General features: G+C 44.5%; 1 protein-coding gene and 1 long non-coding RNA gene across 7 annotated transcripts in view; one reads left to right on the top strand and one right to left on the bottom strand.

The window, feature by feature from the left end:
- ADAMTSL3 (ADAMTS like 3) overlaps window positions 1-18,733 on the top strand; it is a 366,780-nt gene that overhangs the window by 329,714 nt on the left and 18,333 nt on the right. For 3 of the 6 annotated variants that reach the window (XM_059912338.1, XM_059912337.1, XM_059912340.1), the window contains exons 24-27: window positions 4,701-4,883; window positions 7,442-7,558; window positions 9,698-9,881; window positions 14,464-14,668. In XM_059912338.1, the coding sequence (XP_059768321.1) occupies window positions 4,701-4,883; window positions 7,442-7,558; window positions 9,698-9,881; window positions 14,464-14,668 (689 nt within the window). Of the gene's footprint in view, window positions 1-4,700; window positions 4,884-7,441; window positions 7,559-9,697; window positions 9,882-14,463; window positions 14,669-15,287; window positions 16,023-18,733 lie in introns of those variants that run through there. The other 3 variants (XM_059912342.1, XM_059912341.1, XM_059912343.1) reach the window with 2 other exon arrangements.
- LOC132359082 (uncharacterized) overlaps window positions 1-18,733 on the bottom strand; it is a 52,506-nt gene that overhangs the window by 17,052 nt on the left and 16,721 nt on the right. Inside the window, exons 5-6 of the long non-coding RNA XR_009500722.1 lie at window positions 14,428-14,532; window positions 12,562-12,680 (exon numbers count right to left, since the gene is read on the bottom strand). This is a non-coding gene — a long non-coding RNA (uncharacterized LOC132359082). The remainder of the gene's footprint in view (window positions 1-12,561; window positions 12,681-14,427; window positions 14,533-18,733) is intronic.

Below are 18,733 nucleotides of genomic sequence, written 5' to 3'. Positions count from 1 at the left end.
ATGCAATGTGTCAATGTTCTCTAGACACATCTACTAACTTATGTGACTGGACATGCGAACGCACGTTTGCATCTTTGAAAGTTCGCAACTTGAAGGTTTGTATGTAGGGGACTTACTGTATGTATTTAATAACTCCTCATAGTTGAGGATGTGCTAAGACCTGTCAGTGTCTCAAACGGGAGGCTCTCAGAACCTAGATTCAGGCTGACTGCAAGCTAGACACTCAGGATCAGTTTTTCCTTTAAGTATGCAGATATATACAGTCCTGTGGGACTGTACGTGTAATCCCTGATGCCCACCAGCGTCAGAAGATTTGGAGGGGTCCCCTGGGTGGCAGCTGCCGAAATCAGGGCTCCAAATGAGTGTGTAACTTCCTTTTCTGGGTGATAGCTGTGAGCTGGCGTGAGGCGGAGGGAGAGTGCCAAGGGGCGCTACATTCTACAGCCTACATTCCTTGAAAGCAGCTCCATAAGCCACTAAATGTGAGCCAGACCTGAAGCCAGCCCCTCAGGCCAAAGCTCCAGGACAAGCAAAGAGACCTCCTTCATAGAAAGACTGAGGGTGTGTTTCAGTCCGTTGTCTGTGCGGTGCCCTGGCGGTGGTAGCCTGCCAAGAACTACCTCTCTGATTGCCACAGTCCTGTGGGACCCAGGAATGCAAGCCGCCACCCCCCGCCTCCTCCCTACCCTCCCACCCCTCCACCCCCCCCAACCCTACACCCACCCCTTCAACCCCTGGCCACCAGAGCCACCAGATCAAGGAACATCCCTTGGGTGGCAGCCACGAAAACCAGGGTACCAGATACAAATGAACTGACTTACAAAACAGAAACAGAGTCACAGACTTAGAGAATGAACTTATGGTTAGCCTGGGGAAAGCGTGGTTGGGGGGAGGGATAGATTGAGAGTTTGGGATTGACAGGTACACACTGCTATATTTTAAATGGACAACCCACAAGGACCTACTGTATAGCACAGGGAATTCTGCTCAGTATTCTTTAATAACCTAAATGGGAGAAGAATTTGAAAAAGAATAGATACACGTGTATGTATAACTGAATCACTTTGCTGTACACCCGAAACTATCACAACATCGTGAATCAACTATACTCCAATATAAAATAAAAAATAAAAATAAAAAAACAGGACACCAGAGGTAAAAACCAGGGCACTGGATGCACATAAAGCTTGCCTGCAGGAAACACTGGCGCCCTGGAGCATGGCCGAGGGTGAGCATGAAGACAGCTCCCACCTTCAGAGGCCTCTGGGAGGGATCACAGTCACCCCCAAGATGCATGTTTAATCAGAAGCCTGCCCCTCGGGCGCAGTCATGATGCTTAGCTAATAGGCCTCCTTCACAGAAAGAAGGAGCACCTGGGTCTGTGGCCTCTTGCTGTGCCCTGGGGGGTGGTAGCTGTTTAAGAACTCTTTCTCCATTGGTCACCATCCTGTGGGACCCACACGTATAAGCCCCATTGGCCACCAGAGCCACGTGATACAGAGGTGTCCCCTGACAGCAATCACAAAAATCAGGGTGCTAGGTAGGTGTATGAGCTCTTTTCTGGGTGACACTAATTATTACGGTCTCAAGGGACCAGGAACACAGGCTCCCCTGTCCTCCAGAGCCGGGCAAGCCAGAGGCATCCGCAGCTGGCAGCCACAAAACTCAGGGCAGACTTGTGTAAAAGCCCTCTTCTGGGAGATTCTGAAGCTCTGGAGCACAGCAGAGGGAGAGCATGACAATGGCGCCCACCGGTCCTCGTCCCCGGAGTGTTCCCGCAGGCTCCTAGGAGTATGTGTTAAATTCGACGCCTGCCTCTCAGGCCGCAACATGCTTATAAGAATTTATCATGCAGGTCTGCTCTTCCTCTTATTTTCCCTGTTTCAATGAATGGCACCACCCTCTATCTGCATGTCATCCTTAAATCCTTTTTCTCCTTCACTCCCGCGTAGAACATCAGTCACCAAATCCTACTGATTTTTCTTCTTTAATGTTTACTAAGTGAATCTATTCTCTCCAGATCCCTTGCTCCCACCATTGTTTCAGCACCCTTTGCGTCTCACCTCGATTGCTTCCGTAACCACCTAAGTGGTCCTACTGACCCTTGCCTCCCTCGTCCCCGTTTTACCTCACATCCAGAACGATGTTTCTGAAGCAGCAATCTGATAGTTTTAACCACTGCTTAAAAGAATGAATCTATTTCCTATTTCCTTTAGGATAACTGCCACCAAACTCCTTACTGTGGATAATAAATTTTCATTTTATGAGTACTTGCTGACCTCTGTAGTCATCTCTCCTCACTCCTACTCCATGTACTTTAAGCTCCAGTCATAAAAAAACAGTTTATGATTCCCCAAATGCACTATATTTTCCTTCGTCTCTGTGCCTTTTTGCACGCTGTTCCCTCTACCTAAAACAGTCTCACCGCCACATCCACCCCCTTCACCTGACGTGTTTCTACTTGTCCTAAAGTATTAGCTTAGATGTTCCTTCATGTGGGAATCTTTCCCCTCTCTCCAGTCTGCATTAAATACAGCTTTTACGTGCCAGTGGCATCCAGTGTTTACGTTTATCATAAGCCCTCATGTCCTTTTCTTGCAATCATCTGTTTCCCTCCAAAGGAGGGAATTAAAATTTAAAAATTAAGGCTGGGACTTCTCAGGGAGCTTGGAGAAGGCACTCGAGAATCAGACAGGTTAAGCCTACCCCATTTGTTGACAATATTCATTGTAAGATCCTAGAGGACCACAAAATTAAGGCTTCTAAAATCAAGTTTCTTAAGGAAACTTAGTTCACATATCCTTAGCACCAGCATAAAGTCTCACATACAATAAGCACTTTGTAAACATTTTTGAACGAGTGAAATAATGGTAATGGTTTATTTCATCTCAAAATATAAGATATATAGTCGAAGCTGTACTCAAAGGAAAATTAATAACTTTAAATACTTTTATTTTTTAAAAACCAATTAAAATAAACTAAATATTAGCTCAAAGGTTTAGAAATTTCCACGTGAGTTAGAAACAGAAGGAAATTTCTTTGATTTGACAACAGCTAACAGAAAACAAAAGCAAACAACATGCTTAAGGATGAAACATTAGTAATGTTCCCTTTAAAGCTGGCAACAAGACAAATTTGCCAGGTGTAACACGATTCAGCATTGTTCTAGAGACATTAGCTAATACAGTGCAATAGTTAATAGAAATTATAGGTATAAATATAGGAAAAAAGAGATAAAATTGTCATTACATGTAAGTGATGTGATCGTTTACCTGTAAAAAAACAACAAAATCATTTGAAAACTATTCAAAATAATAAACTTTGGTAAGATGATTAGATACAAGATAAAGACGTGAGTGTTCATTGCTTTTCTAATTGTCAGGAATAAACAACTCTAAAATATATTTTAAAAGAGCCTGCTTACTATGGCCATAAAAAGTATGAGATGCCTAGGAATAAATCTATCAAGAAATATACAAGACCTACCTACATTGTGGTTAAAAGGTAAGTTCTGGAGTAAACTGCGTGGGTGTGGATCTCAGATCCAGTGTTTACTAGCTGTTGACCTTAGGAAAGTTTAACCTCTCCATGTGTTTATATTTGTAGAAGAAACTACAAAACTATATATATGCACTTGTGATTAGCACTGCTCTGTGTTTTTAGGTTCTGAGCTAGTTTTGACTTGACCAGCTTCCTCAGCTGTAAACAGAGCTAACAATGACTGCTTCCCAGGAGTTGGGAATAACCGTGAGAATCAACGTGTCTCAGTGTTCATGGAGCATGTGTTTTGCCTCTTGTAAGGTGCATTGCAGATGTCATGACTAGAGCGATGACATGTCTTTCTTGTCAGAAAGCCTTGCCATTTCTGCCATAGCCTCTCTAGCCAGAGCATTGCAGGAAGAAAGGACATCCTCAAAACCAGTAACCCTGCTGGATCACCGGAGGCTGCCCCAGCTCTTAAGAATGAAATGAGATTCCTCTTAGTTTCACGTCCCACAGCCCAGCAAACTGCTAAGACTTCTCAAGATGTGGGGGAAGAAATTCTTTCAGTTCCTCACGCTCCTCTCTGTGTCCAGAGATGTCGCTTACAGTCTGCTCACCCCTACGTTGACCCAAACTTAAAATGCAACACTTCTTTTTGTTCCCTGAAATTATCCTCTTTCACAAAAGCATGGATGAACAAAATCTACTTCCCTAAAGATTTTGTATTCCGCCTGAAGGGAGGAACATTGCATTACCTTTTGCACAGCAAACCACTTAAACATCCATATTCGATATTTTTGTTTCCAAAAGGCTTCTTTGTGACAACCCACTGCTAGGAATTCCTCTCTGTGTCTCTGCCTCCATATTCATCCGGCTTGATCAGCTCCTCTCTTCCAACCACTCTCCCGTTACCCCCACTCAACTTCAAAATTTCTCTCCCTTCCCAATACAGAGCAAGCCCACCCTCTTTGGCTCCTATTCCTTGACTTATATACATAAACCAACCCGGTGCTCAGTAGACCAAAGCCCTTTGCTTCAGCAGCATCCCCCACCTGCCATAGAGAAGCTATAGAAATAGAAAGAGCCGTTTTTCCTATTACATGGGATTAAACCCATTTCCTGACTTGTGGTCAAAATGCTAAATGGTATTTGCATATGGTCCTGTGGCCCTGTTCTTAAAGGAATTTGCCTTTGTCATATTTGTTTTTCTTCCAAAGGTGTCCCTCAACCTAATATAACTTGGTTGAAGAAAGGAGGATCTCTGAGTGACAATATTTCCTTGCTTTTCAATGGATCCCTGTTGTTGCAGAATGTTTCCCTTGAAAGTGAAGGAACCTACGTCTGTACAGCCACCAATGCTCTTGGAAAGGCGATGGCATCATCCATCCTCCACTTGCTGGGTAAGCGTCAAATTCTTGTTGTCCTTCAAGTGCTTCCTATAATATGTACAAAGTAAGAACTGGTTTTGTTGATTCTGGGGTTGAGGAGTAAACAAGTGGACATTAAATGGTTTTAACTATTGCTGCCACTGCCCACTTACAAACGAGCACTAAATCTAATACTCTGTCTTACCAGTTCTGCTCTTAGAAGGCTGTGACTTTCTTGCTGCTCCTTCTCTGCCTAAGAACCTACATTGGGATATAAACTTTCTGCCCCGAATCAAGATCCTTCATATTCTGCCTTTACATCTGCTTAATTCTTTTCCCTGACCTCCACTGTAAGCTAGCACTAAACTCTGTTCTAGGCAACATGGTTTCCTGCCCTGTGTTCCAAACCCCCCTCCACACACACACCCCATGCTGCTTCCCTGGAAGTGTGGCTTCCATTCATATTGCTTACCCAGGAAAAGTGCTCATTGCACTCATACTGCTCACCGCCTTTATCATGTTGCCCCAACACCTCCCATCCTGTAGGGCCAACAGAATTCCTGTTTCCCATGTGAATCCTTCTCTGATTTTTTTGGACCTCTCCTTTCTGTGGTCTCACCCATTGGGCCCTAAGTCCTAACACACATTGGTCTCCAATTGTTTCCTCTTTCATTTGTGTCTCCTCAGCTAAATTGTGGGTCCCTTCATGGTACAGACCATGTCTAATGTTTCTTTTGCAGTCCTAAGAATATAATAGAGTATGAGGCACACAGTAGGTGCTCAACAAATACTAATCAGTTGAGTCTTAAGACACCTTGTAGTGGGGTCAGTATCGCAATTTGGGGAAGGTCATTGCAGTGAGCCCCCGGCACAGGGTGATAAGCTGGCTTCTGCTGCTGCTGTCTGTCAGGGATAAGATCTGGAGCTCACGGAAGTCTTGTCACCAGAATGAACTTTAAGTTGCAGGGGTTTGAGGACTCAATAAATAATACTCCTCTTTCCCCCCCAGAGTTTGGAAGTGATTGGGAGTTAATCACAGACGTCAGTTAGACTGACATTAGGGATCATTTATTATTGTCCTTTGTATCTCCAGCACCTAACACAGGTGTAAGGATTAAATAAGTGTTTCATAAACGAATAAAACTGAGTCACTGGCAGAACTGGTATGAGATTATAGAATCCACTGCCAAACTAAGCGGATGATGGAAAGAGCTTTCTCCATGGCTTTTCTTGTTGGCAGTTAGAGGAGCCCAGAGACATAAATAGATGGGGAGTTGGAATAGGTGTCATGCACAAAGCACTTTGATGTTCATGAACTCTTTAGATATTTACAATAGCGCAGTGTTGAGGGCAGTAATCTTTTATCCCGTTGTATAAATGAGGAAACCTGCTACTCATTGAAAGTTTGTACTAGAGGACTTCTCTGGTGGCGCAGCGGTTAAGAATCCGCCTGCCAATGCAGGGGACATGGGTTCGATCTCTGGTCCGGGAAGATCCCGCATGCCGCAGAGCAACTAAGCCCGTGAGCCACAACTACTAAGCCCACATGCCACAACTACTGAAGCCCGCGTGCCTAGAGCCTGTGCTCCACAAAAAGAGAGGCCATCGCCATGAGTAGCCCACACACCACAACGAAGAGTAGCCCCCACTCACCACAACTAGAGAAAGTCCATGCACAGCAACGAAGACCCAACACAGCCCAAAATAAATTAATAAAGAAATGAATAAAGAAATAAACTTATTTAAAAAAAAGAAAAAAGAAAGTTTTTACTAGAGCCCAAATATATAGTCATCTCTTTCAGTGTTCTCCATACTGCCCTGCTTGACTCTCACTGCTGATCAGAAAGGCACTGGCGTGCCTCCATGTGGCCCTTCCCAAAGAGCCTCTGTGGTCCTCTAGGATCTTAATATGGAAGATTGTCAACAAATGGGGTAGCTTAACCTGTCTGATTCTCGAGTGCCTTCCCCAAGCTCCCTGAGAAGTCCCAGCCTTATTCCTTGCCTCTCCCCCTCTCCACTCATGAGTCTGTGTGAGTGTCTCAGTTCTGCCCTGCACGCCTCTTCTCTCAGAAGTCTCTCCAGTCAAGCAGCTCGTGACTATGGTCACATGACTGGGGAATCAAGAATGTCTTACATCACACAATACACAGCACTCCTCCACCATCCTTCTGCTCTTACACTCATGCACTCCTCACCATGTGAGGTGCCCTATAAAACATCACCCCTTCTTCTGTTCCCAAAGCTGTCTGGAGGGGAAGAGCCCTATAAGCCCCAGCTGCTTCCTCCAGTCCCTTTTGGAATTCTGGTAAATGTATTTTTTCCTACCTTCTTAGTTAGGCTGTAAACCTTGAAAACATGCAGAGATGCTACATGTTAGCGTAGTTAATAACTCTAACTAAGCCCCTGTGGCACTCCGCACACCCAGCCCCACACATAGCTCCCAGATCTGTGTGAGCCTGATGTCCTGGGACAGAGCATTCTATTGCAAAGGAATTATTTCCCAGGAGTTGTCGTCTTTCAGAACACCCAAGATGGAACAAGAATTGGATCACTTCTAATTGGTAAACAAGTGTTCCTTTTTTTCTTCTCAGAACAAAGACATTCAGGCAGTCAACTTCTATTTCCCCAGGACCATAAACAGCATATGCTCCAGGCATCCAACACTGGAACCAACAGTAATGGGCCAACAAGAGAACCCCTACCTTCAGGTCTGGGGTTTGGGCTTTTCTGGGGGATTTGCTGGTGGTAAGACATGTGCTAAGAAAAGGATTTAGTTAAAAGACCCTCCATGTTTTGCACTTTGCAATAAGTAAAATTATTCCTAGGCATCCAGCCAGCTTTTCTCTTCCCCCTCAGCCTTCTGGGGTTCAACTTTTTCCTTCCATATTGAACGTTTTTAAAAAAAATTCACTCCTGGGGAAGCCCACAGAGGTCATATCTCAAATCTGCATCATTATTTGTGGTAATGCAGACATTGATTTTCTAGTTGCAAAAAAATTGCTAACTTGGTAAATATTAATAGAGGGAAGATTTGCTAAGCACTGTGCAATCAATTCTATCATTTGTCTTCTTTCACAAATATTTTTTTCCACGCATATCAGTACTTGGTCACAAGAACCTAATCTAGGTATTTCCAGCTTGCAAAACTCTTTAGGAGGCCAAGAGAGAGAGACAGAGTTAAGAAAATCAGAAATGTTTATGAGAATAAGGTGTAACTTTGTGGGTGTATTCATACAATGAAATATTATTCGGCAATAAAAATAAAAGAATGAATGACTGATATACAGGACAATATGGGTATATCTCAAAAACATTATGTTAAGCAAAAAAAGCCAAACACACAACAGTACGTATCGTATAAAGTCCAAGAACAGATAGTACTGATGTATATTAATGGAAATGAAGAAGTAGTTGCCTGGAGGAGAGGGAAATTGATTACAAAAGAGGCAGGAGGAAATTTTAGGGGTGATGAAATGTTATATACCTTGCTTTGGATCACGGTTACATAAGTGCATACAATTGTGCAAACTCATAGAACCATATGCCTCATATCTGAGCATTTTATTGTATATGAATTATACCTCAGTAAAAAAATACATTTTTTTTTTTTTTAAAGAAATGCATGGGTGTCCTGCCTTGAATCATCAAGGTGTCTTAGTGAAATGTGACAGACTAGAAAGAGTGAGATTTGGAGACAGACGCACTGGGCTCCAATCCAGCTGAAGGACCTTGGGAAAGTCACTTAGCTTTTTTAAGTGTCCACCTCTGCAAGTAAAACTAATCGAATTCACAACATGGCCACAAGGATTAAATGGAAAATTGATGTTAAAAGTGTTTAACTCAGTACCTATCACCTGGAAAATTCTCAATAAACTTAGCTATTTTTTAAATTTGTTTTAAATAAACTGTAATTCTGGGGGGACAAATAAAAATATATTCTCTTCTCCTTTGCAAATGATACCATATGCAACTTAGGACAAAAATTCCAAAATCAAAAGGAAAACCGGGAAAACAATTCAGTTAAAGAAACCAGTCCCTCTGTGAGGGAGCCTGTGGACACAGCTGGTAGCTATCAATTACTTGTGAATATTACAAGAAATCTGGCACTTTCTGTGATCATACACACGTGTGTCATCATCGTGTCCTACCTCATCTTTTTACCAAGTGTCAAAAGGGAAGGGAAGGGCTGCTTGGAATGGGGATTAAAGAAAAATCCGCTATAATTATTGGAGGGGGTCAGCTTCAACGTTTCTAAAGGAAACTCCCATTTTCACCTTTCCAGATGTCTCCAGGACAAATTATGTACGCAGTTTCAGGACTAATCTGAAGCGTAGATTCAGAATTAATGGAAGAGTAAGAATGGAATTGAAATGCAACTTTAACATTTCTGCTTAATCCCTGCTCCCTGCTAAACATCTTTCATTTCTCGGCCTGATCCCCTTTGGAGAAATAAAACCCATGAGGGCATCCCCTGAGAGACCCTCCACTCTTGCCCTGTTGGCTCTGCTTGGAGAGTCCGGAGGAGCCAGCGCACTGCACAGGATACCTCCTCCTTCTCTCTGGGATTTTTCTGGCAGATCCAGCTGCTCTGCAATAGCCCCTCTCCCAGGCTGTGGTCCAAGGGCCCCATTCTGGCTGCCATTCCCACCAGTTATTACAATAAGCTAGTTGAGGGAAAAGGAGATTTAAAGGACTCCCTTGCACTGTACGATGGCTTATTCTCGATGTGCTACTCAGAGCACCAGACAGGCAGCTAAGCAGAAAACAGCTGGCCGTGGTCTTTGGCCGGGTTGTCTCCAGCCCCTCATCATTTCTCATCTGTCATGACATTCATTTTCTTTCCGCAGAGACTTTCTGGGAGCTTGGTAGCTGGACACAGTGTTCTGCCACTTGCGGCCACTTGGGAGCCCGAGTTCAGAGACCCCAGTGTGTAATGGCCAACGGGCAGGAAGTGAGTGAGGCCTTCTGTGAGCATCTCCAGAAGCCGCTGGCTGGGTTCCAGCCCTGTAACATCTGGGACTGCCCCTCGAGGTATGTGTAATCATCTCATCAGTACCGGGTTTTGGCTTGTTTGAAAATGCCCAGTCATTTGGATTTAATAACTCGACCACTATGATTTGTTTAGCATGTACCATACAAGGCACTCTGCTAAGTTCTTTATGTGGATCACTTCACAGTCACGTATGAGGTCGATGTCGTTCATTTTCTATTTTACAGATGGCACAACTCCCCTAGGCTGCACAGTTACAAGGGCCAGAATTCAAATGGACATAGTCTGATTTCACAGCTTGTGCTCTTAATTGCTACCCAAATCTGTTTCCTGCACTCACAATGTACCTTAAGAGCACAGTGAAGCTGATTTCATGGGTTTACCCAGGAGATAAGGCAGTGGGCCAGATCATGAGAGGCACTAGCTAAAAGCACAGTTCCTTAGACTCTACCCCCAGGGGTACAACCATTAATAACCTTTCTGTGTCACAGAAAACACAAATCAATGGTTTTAAAAATGTCCAAAGTCAAACTCATGGTCTCCACCAACTCTGATCCGTCCCCAGTGTTCCAGATCACATTGACAGCATCCTAAACTCCCCCTTTCCTCTCACTTCCATCCACTCTTGTCAGTTTCCCACTGTTACCAGTGGAGTCCAAGCCACGATCATTCCTCACTAGGACCACTCCAGGAGCCTCCTGAGTTTTGTCTCCTTTCTAGAGTGCCTTGTCCAATGTATAAGCAGAGCCATCTTGGAGAAAACAAACTCATGGGACTTCCCTGCCAGTCCAGTGGTTAAGACTTTGCCTTCCAATGCAGGGGGTGTGGGTTCGATCCCTGGTCGGGGAGCTAAGGTCCCACATGCCTCGCGGCCAAAAAACCAAAACATAAAACTGAAGCAATATTGTAACAGATTCAATAAAGACTTTAAAAATGGTTCACATTTTTAAAAAAACTTTAAAAAAACCGAAAACACAAACTCATCACGATGCTTCTCTGTTGAAAAGGGAACCCTCTTGCACTGTTGGTGAGAATGTAAATTGATACAGCCACTATGGAGAACAGTATGGAGGTTCCTTAAAAAACTAACAATAGAACTACCATACGAGCCAGCAATCCCACTACAGGGCATATACCCTGAGAAAACCATAGTTCAAACAGCGTCCTGTACCACAATGTTCATTGCAGCTTTGTTTACAATAGCCCGGACATGGAAGCAACCTAAGTGTCCATCGACAGATGAATGCATAAAGAAGATGTGGCACCTATATACAATGGAATATGACTCAGCCATAAAAAGGAACGAAACTGAGTTATTTGTAGTGAAGTGGATGGACCTAGAGTCTATCATACAGAGTGAAGTAAGTCAGAAAGGGAAAAACAAATACCGTATGCTAACACATATATATGGAATCTAAACAAAACAAAACAAAATGGATCTGAAAAAACTACGGGCAGGACAGGAATAAAGATGCAGACTTAGAGAATGGACCTGAGGACACGGGGAGGGGGAAGGGTAAACTGGGATGAACTCAGAGAGTGGCATGGACATATATACACTACCAAATGTAAAACAGATATCTAGTGGGAAGCAGCCGCATAGCACAGGGAGATCAGCTCGGTGCTTTGTGACCACCGAGAGAGTTGGGATACGGAGGGTGGGAGGGAGACGCAAGAGGGAGGAGATATGGGGATATATGTATACGTATAGCTGATTCACTTTGTTATAAAGCAGAAACTAACACAGCATTGTAAAGCAGTTATACTCCAATAAAAATGTTAAAAAAAAACAAAAAACCCTTCCATGCCTTCCCATAGTTCTTAGGACAAAGGTCAAAATTCCTGGCATAGGGACTGTGTCTATCTTGTTCATTTTATCCCCCAATGTCTAAAATAATGCCTTGCACATAGTAAGGGCCCAGTACCTATTTGCTGCCTGACCGAATACGTGAGTGAAAGAATAAAAGTCCCTCCGTGCTTGGGTCTCAGGCTGCCTTTCTGTCTCATTGCTGTCTCTCCCAGCCTGGTTATTGGATCTCCATCCACAGTAGTCTCTTTCGTCCCTTCGATATACCGTTCTGTCTCCTGACTCGGGGCCTTTGCACATACTGCTTACTCTCGTTTCACTTAGTTATTCCTATTCATCTATTTTCAGGGAAACCTTCTAGTCCCCAAACTAACCCAGACCCCTGTGCTCTATGTTTGTCTCTTTCCGTGGCATTCTTCTGCACAGCTCTTACCATAATCTGCCTGTCTTGCCCCCGCACTGGACCATCAGTTCTATGAGAACAAATCCACAGCTGGTGTGTTTAACAAGTTATCACCAGCACTCAGCACAGTGATTGCCCCATTGCACACTCTCTAAAAATATTGGTTAAAAGAATGAATGAATGATTGAATAGCATAGTCCCTAGCAGATAATTGACCAATGATGCCGTCGACTGAAAATAATGCACAACCTAAAAGTCGAGAGGTATGTTTTATTCGACAGACATTCTGAGAACTTCAAGCTTGGGACATAGCATCGCAGATAATGCTGAGAAACTCTTCTGAAGTGGCAAGGAGGGGATTGGGGAGCCACGATATATAGGAGTTTTTGCAACCAAAGACCAGGTAGTTGGAACATCAAAAGATTACTATTAATTAAAGAAAACCAGCTATCTCAAGTTAAGGAATTTAGCGCCTTTGTCTGTATGGGAAGATGCAAGAGTCTGAGCTTACCGAAATCATTCCTTTGATGTGCACCTCCACTATCTGGGGCCAGTGTCCTGTGCTTTCTCATCCTGAGTCTCCTCGGGGTGGTGCACCGTCAGGGCGGCCGTAATGTGATGGCTTGATGGCTGCAATATCCTTTGTTTACTGATATGGCAGGCAATATTTTAGTTCACAGTGCCAAAATTCACAGTAAAAACAAAGAAAAAACCAAACCAAGACAAAAACCAAACAGTAGTAGCACTTACTGAGCACAAACCTGTGAGGCAGACACTATTATCAACCTCATTTTACTGAGGAGGAATCGGAGGTGTACATAATGTTGTACAGCTCACTGCCCTGTGCAAATGCCCACCCCGGATCCATGATCTGAGCCTTGGAGGAGAAGTGGGAGACATGGTCACACCGTGAAACAAAAGACATGCCTCGGAACACATACTTAGAAGAGCCATGGATACCGTAGGCACCTTGACCTCTCTTCCAGTGCCATAGGCACCGAGACACTTGCATAAGCTCTTACTGTCCTTCAAAGGAAGAGCTTGTGCAACAGTCATCTGTCCCGCAGGAAGCAGCAAACTGATGCTAAAATAACTAGGAGGAATTTGATCCAAGAAAACTCGTTTATGTCAATTCTTGATTCTCACAATAAGAATTCACATTGGGAAATTTATCCTTATTTATTAAGTTCTCTCAACCCTTAAGCCACTCCTAGAAAAAATAGAGTCATACACTTTCATACCTAGAAGAAACAGTAGAGATCATCTAACCCTAGATCCCTCTACATCAGGGGTCCTTCACACTTCAGTTCCACAGACCCCTACATAGTCTAGAGGAGCCTATGGCTCCGTTCTCAAACAAGGGTTTTAAATCTATAAAATAAAATATGCTTGATTGCAAAGGAAGCCAATTAATTATATTGAAATATACTTACTGAAGTAGTTTTAAATGTGTGATGTAGTAGTAAATTTGCTTCTCTATTAACACACTAAATAATAGTATCTAGTAGTACAATTGATTTTGAAATGGTGATGAATATAATTACTGTTTGAATGCCTGCCACAATTTTCATGTCATGTGAAAACAGATATGATTTGTATTGGTAACAAAATCACAGGTATTGCTACTACTACTATATCTTGTTGCCTACATTTTTACAATTGAAGGCAATACTCAATTGCTGTTACAGATTAGTAACAATGAAGATGTAATCCTTTTCACATCCAAGTCCATGGTTCCCTTGGAGAACAATGGGGCTCAGGTTAGGAACCCCTACTCTTGCAGTATCCTGGTGGCAGCTCGAACATCTTGAGTGACAGAGCACCCAATATCTCCAAGGTGTCCACTTCCAAGTTCAGTCTCCTATAATCATTATGAACTTTAGGGTCAGATAAATCTAGAAGCAGTCCCAGCTTTGTTGGCATGTTAGTTATGTGACCATAGCTATTTAACCCTGTGGACATCTCTGTCTTCATTGCAAGAATGGGAACAAGATGACAATTACATAAGAAAACTTGCAAATATCTCAGAGCACAAAGAGCACACAGGTGCTTTAGTAATATTTGCTTCCCTTTGGTTTCAGTGAGTTGAAATCCACCTTTTTGAAGTTTCCACCTAATTTTGCCCTAGCTCTACTCTATGAAGCCACACAGGTCATGGCTCCTTACATACGTGAAGACGGCTCTATCCCACCCCTATGCTGGTTGTCTCTATGTGGTGATTCTGTTGCTTCTCTGAGTAAAAGCAAATCTGAGCATATGGCTGGGAGTTATCTGTGCTGCTGCCCATTCCCAGAGAGACGTGTGAGGGCCCTGAAACAGTCATCATCTTAGGATTAATTTTTCCTTTGGAAGGCACTCCCTTTAGGATCTGTCTTACCTGTCCTTACTAAGCTCCTGTAGTTTTTGTTCTTAGGTGGTTCACGGGCACGTGGTCAGAGTGCTCTGTGTCTTGCGGTGAAGGATTCCGCAGTCGGCAAGTGACCTGTAAGCGCACGAGAGCCAATGGAACTGTGCAGGTGATGCCTCCGAGAGCATGTGCCCCCAGAGAGAGGCCTCTGGGAAGAAGACCCTGCTCCAGTCACCCGTGTGTTCAAGGGCTTATTGAACCAGGGAACCAGGTAACGCTGACAAATCTAGTGTTTTGATAGTATGATCATCTAGTATAATCATCCACTCCCTGTGGTGAAACCCATGCATCAAAAAACTAAAATTAAAAAAGAGACTTCCCTGGTGGTCCAGTGGTTAAGGCTTCGCCTTCCAGTGCAGGGGGTGCAGGTTCGATCCCTAGTCGGGGACTAAGATCCCACATGCCTCGCGGCCAAAAAACCAAAACATAGTACCGACGCAATATTGTAACAAATTCAATAAAGACTTTTAAAATGGTCCACATCAAAAAACTAAACTAAACTAAAATAAATCCATGCATCAGGGCCCCTCCGCACAGGGGAACAGGAGAGCCCAACTGCTGCACGACAGTCATGAAACTCAGCTGCACAGGGCCCTTACTACACCGCGGACAGGCTGGTCCACGGGACCTTGTTATCCTTTTAATGGGCCTCTCTGTTGTAATGAACACAGGCCGCAGGGACCAAAAGTTCCCCTCGGCCCTTCTGAAAATGTTCGGGAATGTTAGTGCAGGAAGGTAATACACACTTTCTGCATTTCTGCCCTGCAGTGCAGCAGTTGTTGCTGTTGGGAGTCATTGTGCTAATTCTCTTCGGTCATGTTTCCCTTTAGTTGTTCTGATTAACTCCAAGCACTGCATGGCTACACACTTGTCTAACTGGAAAATGCACAGCCCCCATTCTGTGCAGGGACGACGCAAAGCAGAGTGTGATACATCTTTCTGGAGCATCAAGTTTACTAACTAGAATTGGAAGAACCAAGGAGTTCATGGAACAAGAACTATCCCCCTCCCCCACCAACACGGAAGACAGAAGAGCAGGGGAGGGGAGACGTGCCCCAGGAATGACAGTCCAGTCTCTGAAGTTTCACCCAGGTGGGGGTTGAGGGGCAGACCTGCAGCCACGGTGGCCTCGCTTTCGGTTGCCCGGGCTGCTCCGGACCATCCTCTGAGCTGGCCAGGGTCTTGGATACGATGCTTCTGAAGGCCGTGCAGAGAACACACTCATCTTCCACCGGACCGGGCCCCAGGGAGCGCAGCGGCCTGACCTTCCTGCCTCGGTCATCCATGGGGTTCACATGGGCTCACTTTATTATGACGCCTCTTGCTGGGCAGCTTGCAACAAAGATGTTTTAAAAAGAAGTTCCAGATTCTCCCAGCCACCCCTTGCTTTTTCTGGCTGTGGCCAGAGAGAGTGGATGAGGACACACTCTCAGGCTGCCCAGTGTGGGAGGACCTTCCAGTGTTGGACACACCCAGGGGGCAGCTGGTTCCCTCTGGGGCTCCAATCCCGCTGCTGCTGGAGGTGGATGTCCCAGTGCCACGCTGGGGGGCTGGGCTGGGGGTGGCAGTCCTCGACTCCAGGCTGGGTGGGGGACAGGCAGACTCACTGGTCTTCTGCCCTGCCTGCTGGTCTTCCTGCAGCTGCACACTTTTTCTCTGGTAGAGCCACCTGGTTTGCAGGGAGGACACCACAGGGCTTGGAGAAGGCTCAAGTTCACTGCCACTGAGGTCCCCAGAAGAGAAGGGCCTCACAGTTATGATGGAGACCCCCACCTGGGTTTCTTGGAGCTCACACTGCCTGTTCCAGTGTCCTGGATCTGGTCGCAAGTCAAGCCCAGAGTCCTCACCATTGTGACCTCCAGGTCCTCTTCACAGGGTGGGTGGAGTGGCTCCTTCTGGTCCATGTTCACCCATGGATGCCTCATGAGGTCAGGTAAGGTGCCTCTGTCACTGGGGTTGAGGGCAATCATTTTTTGTAATAGATCCCTGATCTCCAAAGACAGATAAGGTGGGATGGGGTATTGCCCTTGTTGGATTTGCTTCCGCAGCTGTTGTAAGCCTTTTCCCACAAAGGGCCGGGACCATGGTGTAGAGCACTACTCCCAGGCTCCACACGTCCACCGCAGGGCCGCTGTACCTCTGCCCCAGCAAGAGTTCCAGGGCAGCATAAGGGACTGTGCTGCAGATCGTGTCCAGTAGGCCAGTGTCATCACACTTGTTGCTGAGGCCAAAGTCTGTAAGTTTGATATTCATGTTGGAATCAAAGAGGATGTTCATTGGCTTCAGGTCCCGGTGCACGATGCCCCTCTGGTGGCAGTGCTGCAGGGCGGAGACCAGCTGCTGGAACGGGCCGCGGGCCTCCGCCTCTGTCATACGGCCATGGATCTTCAAATAGCGGTACATGTCCCCCCCACTGACGTACTCCATCACCAGGAAAAGAGTGTCCTCCGTGTCAATCACCCCCAGCAGTTTGACAATATTGGGGTGATTCAGAGCCTTCATATTGCACACTTCCCGGGAAAGTGCCTGGACGCTTGAGAAGCTCTGACGCCTTAATGATCTTGACAGCCACCTGTGTCCTGGTCAGAATGTGCCGGGCCAACTTCACTTTACTGAAGATGCCTTCACTAGTGGTGTGGAGGATCTCGAAGTCATCAATATGAGCCTCCTTGTCAGCAGAGTTGGGTGTGAGGCCCTGCATCATGGTGATCTGCTAACTACACTGACTGACAGCACTACCTAGCAATGCTAACTATGCTAACTAACAATGCTAACTGTACTAACAGTGCTAAGTATGCTATCTCTACTAACAACGCTAACTATGCTAACTGTACCAACAGCGCTAACTAGTACTAACTACACTAACTATGCTAATAAACTATTAACTATACCAACTGTGCTAACTATACCAAGAATACTGACTATGCTAACTGTAGAGAGAAAAATGAGACAAATAAAAAAGAGTAGAGAAAGGAGAAAAAAAAATCAACAAAATGGCAGAAACAAGGAAGAAACAAGCTAACTGTAGGTCCAAGGCCGTCAGGTCACCAAAAGCAGCTTCCTGGGCTCTAAGGACCAAAAACCTGGGCCCAGCTTTCTCTTTTATAGGGCTTTGTGAAGTACATCACAGTGGTGCACTCTGAGGTCAGAGCAAGAAATGGACCCATCACAGCTGGGGATAAACCACAGTGGTTTTCTCACTTTTTGAGTTCAAGGCCCCTTTACACTTAGGAAAAAGGATCCCAAAGAAATTTTTCTTCACGTGTGTTACTAGATATCGGTATTCACTTTGTTATAAATTAAAATCTGTAGGATACTTCAGTGGCCTTTTTATTTCTAGTTTGAAAATGTGTAATAATTTTAAAGACCTCATAATGTCTACAGTTGAAATATTCAATTCCTTTTCCTTAAGTTCTGGTCTCAAAGTAATGTTACAACTTAACTGACTTCACGATACTATACAAAATGTTCTGTTGCATAAGACACGATAAGGTACATTATGAAAGTCTATGAAGCTGAGAGAAGATTTGCCAGGAAGGTAGGTCATGAGCAGATTCCTCATCAGGAGCCTCGGAGGCCAGATGGCATGGCTCAGTGTACTTGAAGTGTTGAAGGAAAGAAACCGTCAACCAAGAATCCTATATCTAGCAAAACTTTCCTTCGAAAATGAGGGAGAAATCAGGACATTTCCAGTTAATCAAGAGTTGAGAGAGTTCTTAACCACCAGACCTGCCTGCCACAGGGAGTTCTTCAGGTTGGAGTCAAGGACCCTGGACAGTAACTCAAAGCCTTATGAAGAAATAAAGACCTCTGGTAAAAGTAGATAGACGGGCGATGAGGAAAGCTAGTACTATTGTTAACTTTGGTTTGTAGCTCCACTTTTTGTTTTCTGTTTGATTTAAGAGACTAATATATAATAAAACACACACACACAAATCATCACCTTGTTTCTAATACTGTCTTTTTTAATTTGGGGGAAAAGTCTGATTGGTCTCTAAAATGAATGTATGTGTCTGACCTCAAGGATTGCATTTGGAAATCATAGTGTCTCTATCTTCCAGTACAAAGGTTAACCAAGGTCGGGTCCCTTTGAATGTAGCAGCTCAATAACAAGCTACAAGATAGATGGATTTGAGGCAATAGGGACAAGAGCAGGCTTCAAGAAAAGGAGCAGAGGAACACTAGTAATATGTGCACAGAAGTCTCAGAACCGGTATTCCAAATACCACCTTGAATGCTATTATAATAAAAAATACCTGGGAAAAAAATTTAAGAA

This window comes from Balaenoptera ricei, chromosome 2 (genome assembly GCF_028023285.1).
Source record: "Balaenoptera ricei isolate mBalRic1 chromosome 2, mBalRic1.hap2, whole genome shotgun sequence".
Lineage (NCBI taxonomy): Eukaryota > Metazoa > Chordata > Mammalia > Artiodactyla > Balaenopteridae > Balaenoptera > Balaenoptera ricei.
Note: the sequence above shows the minus strand (reverse complement) of the source record. Positions and strands in the feature narration are given on the sequence as shown.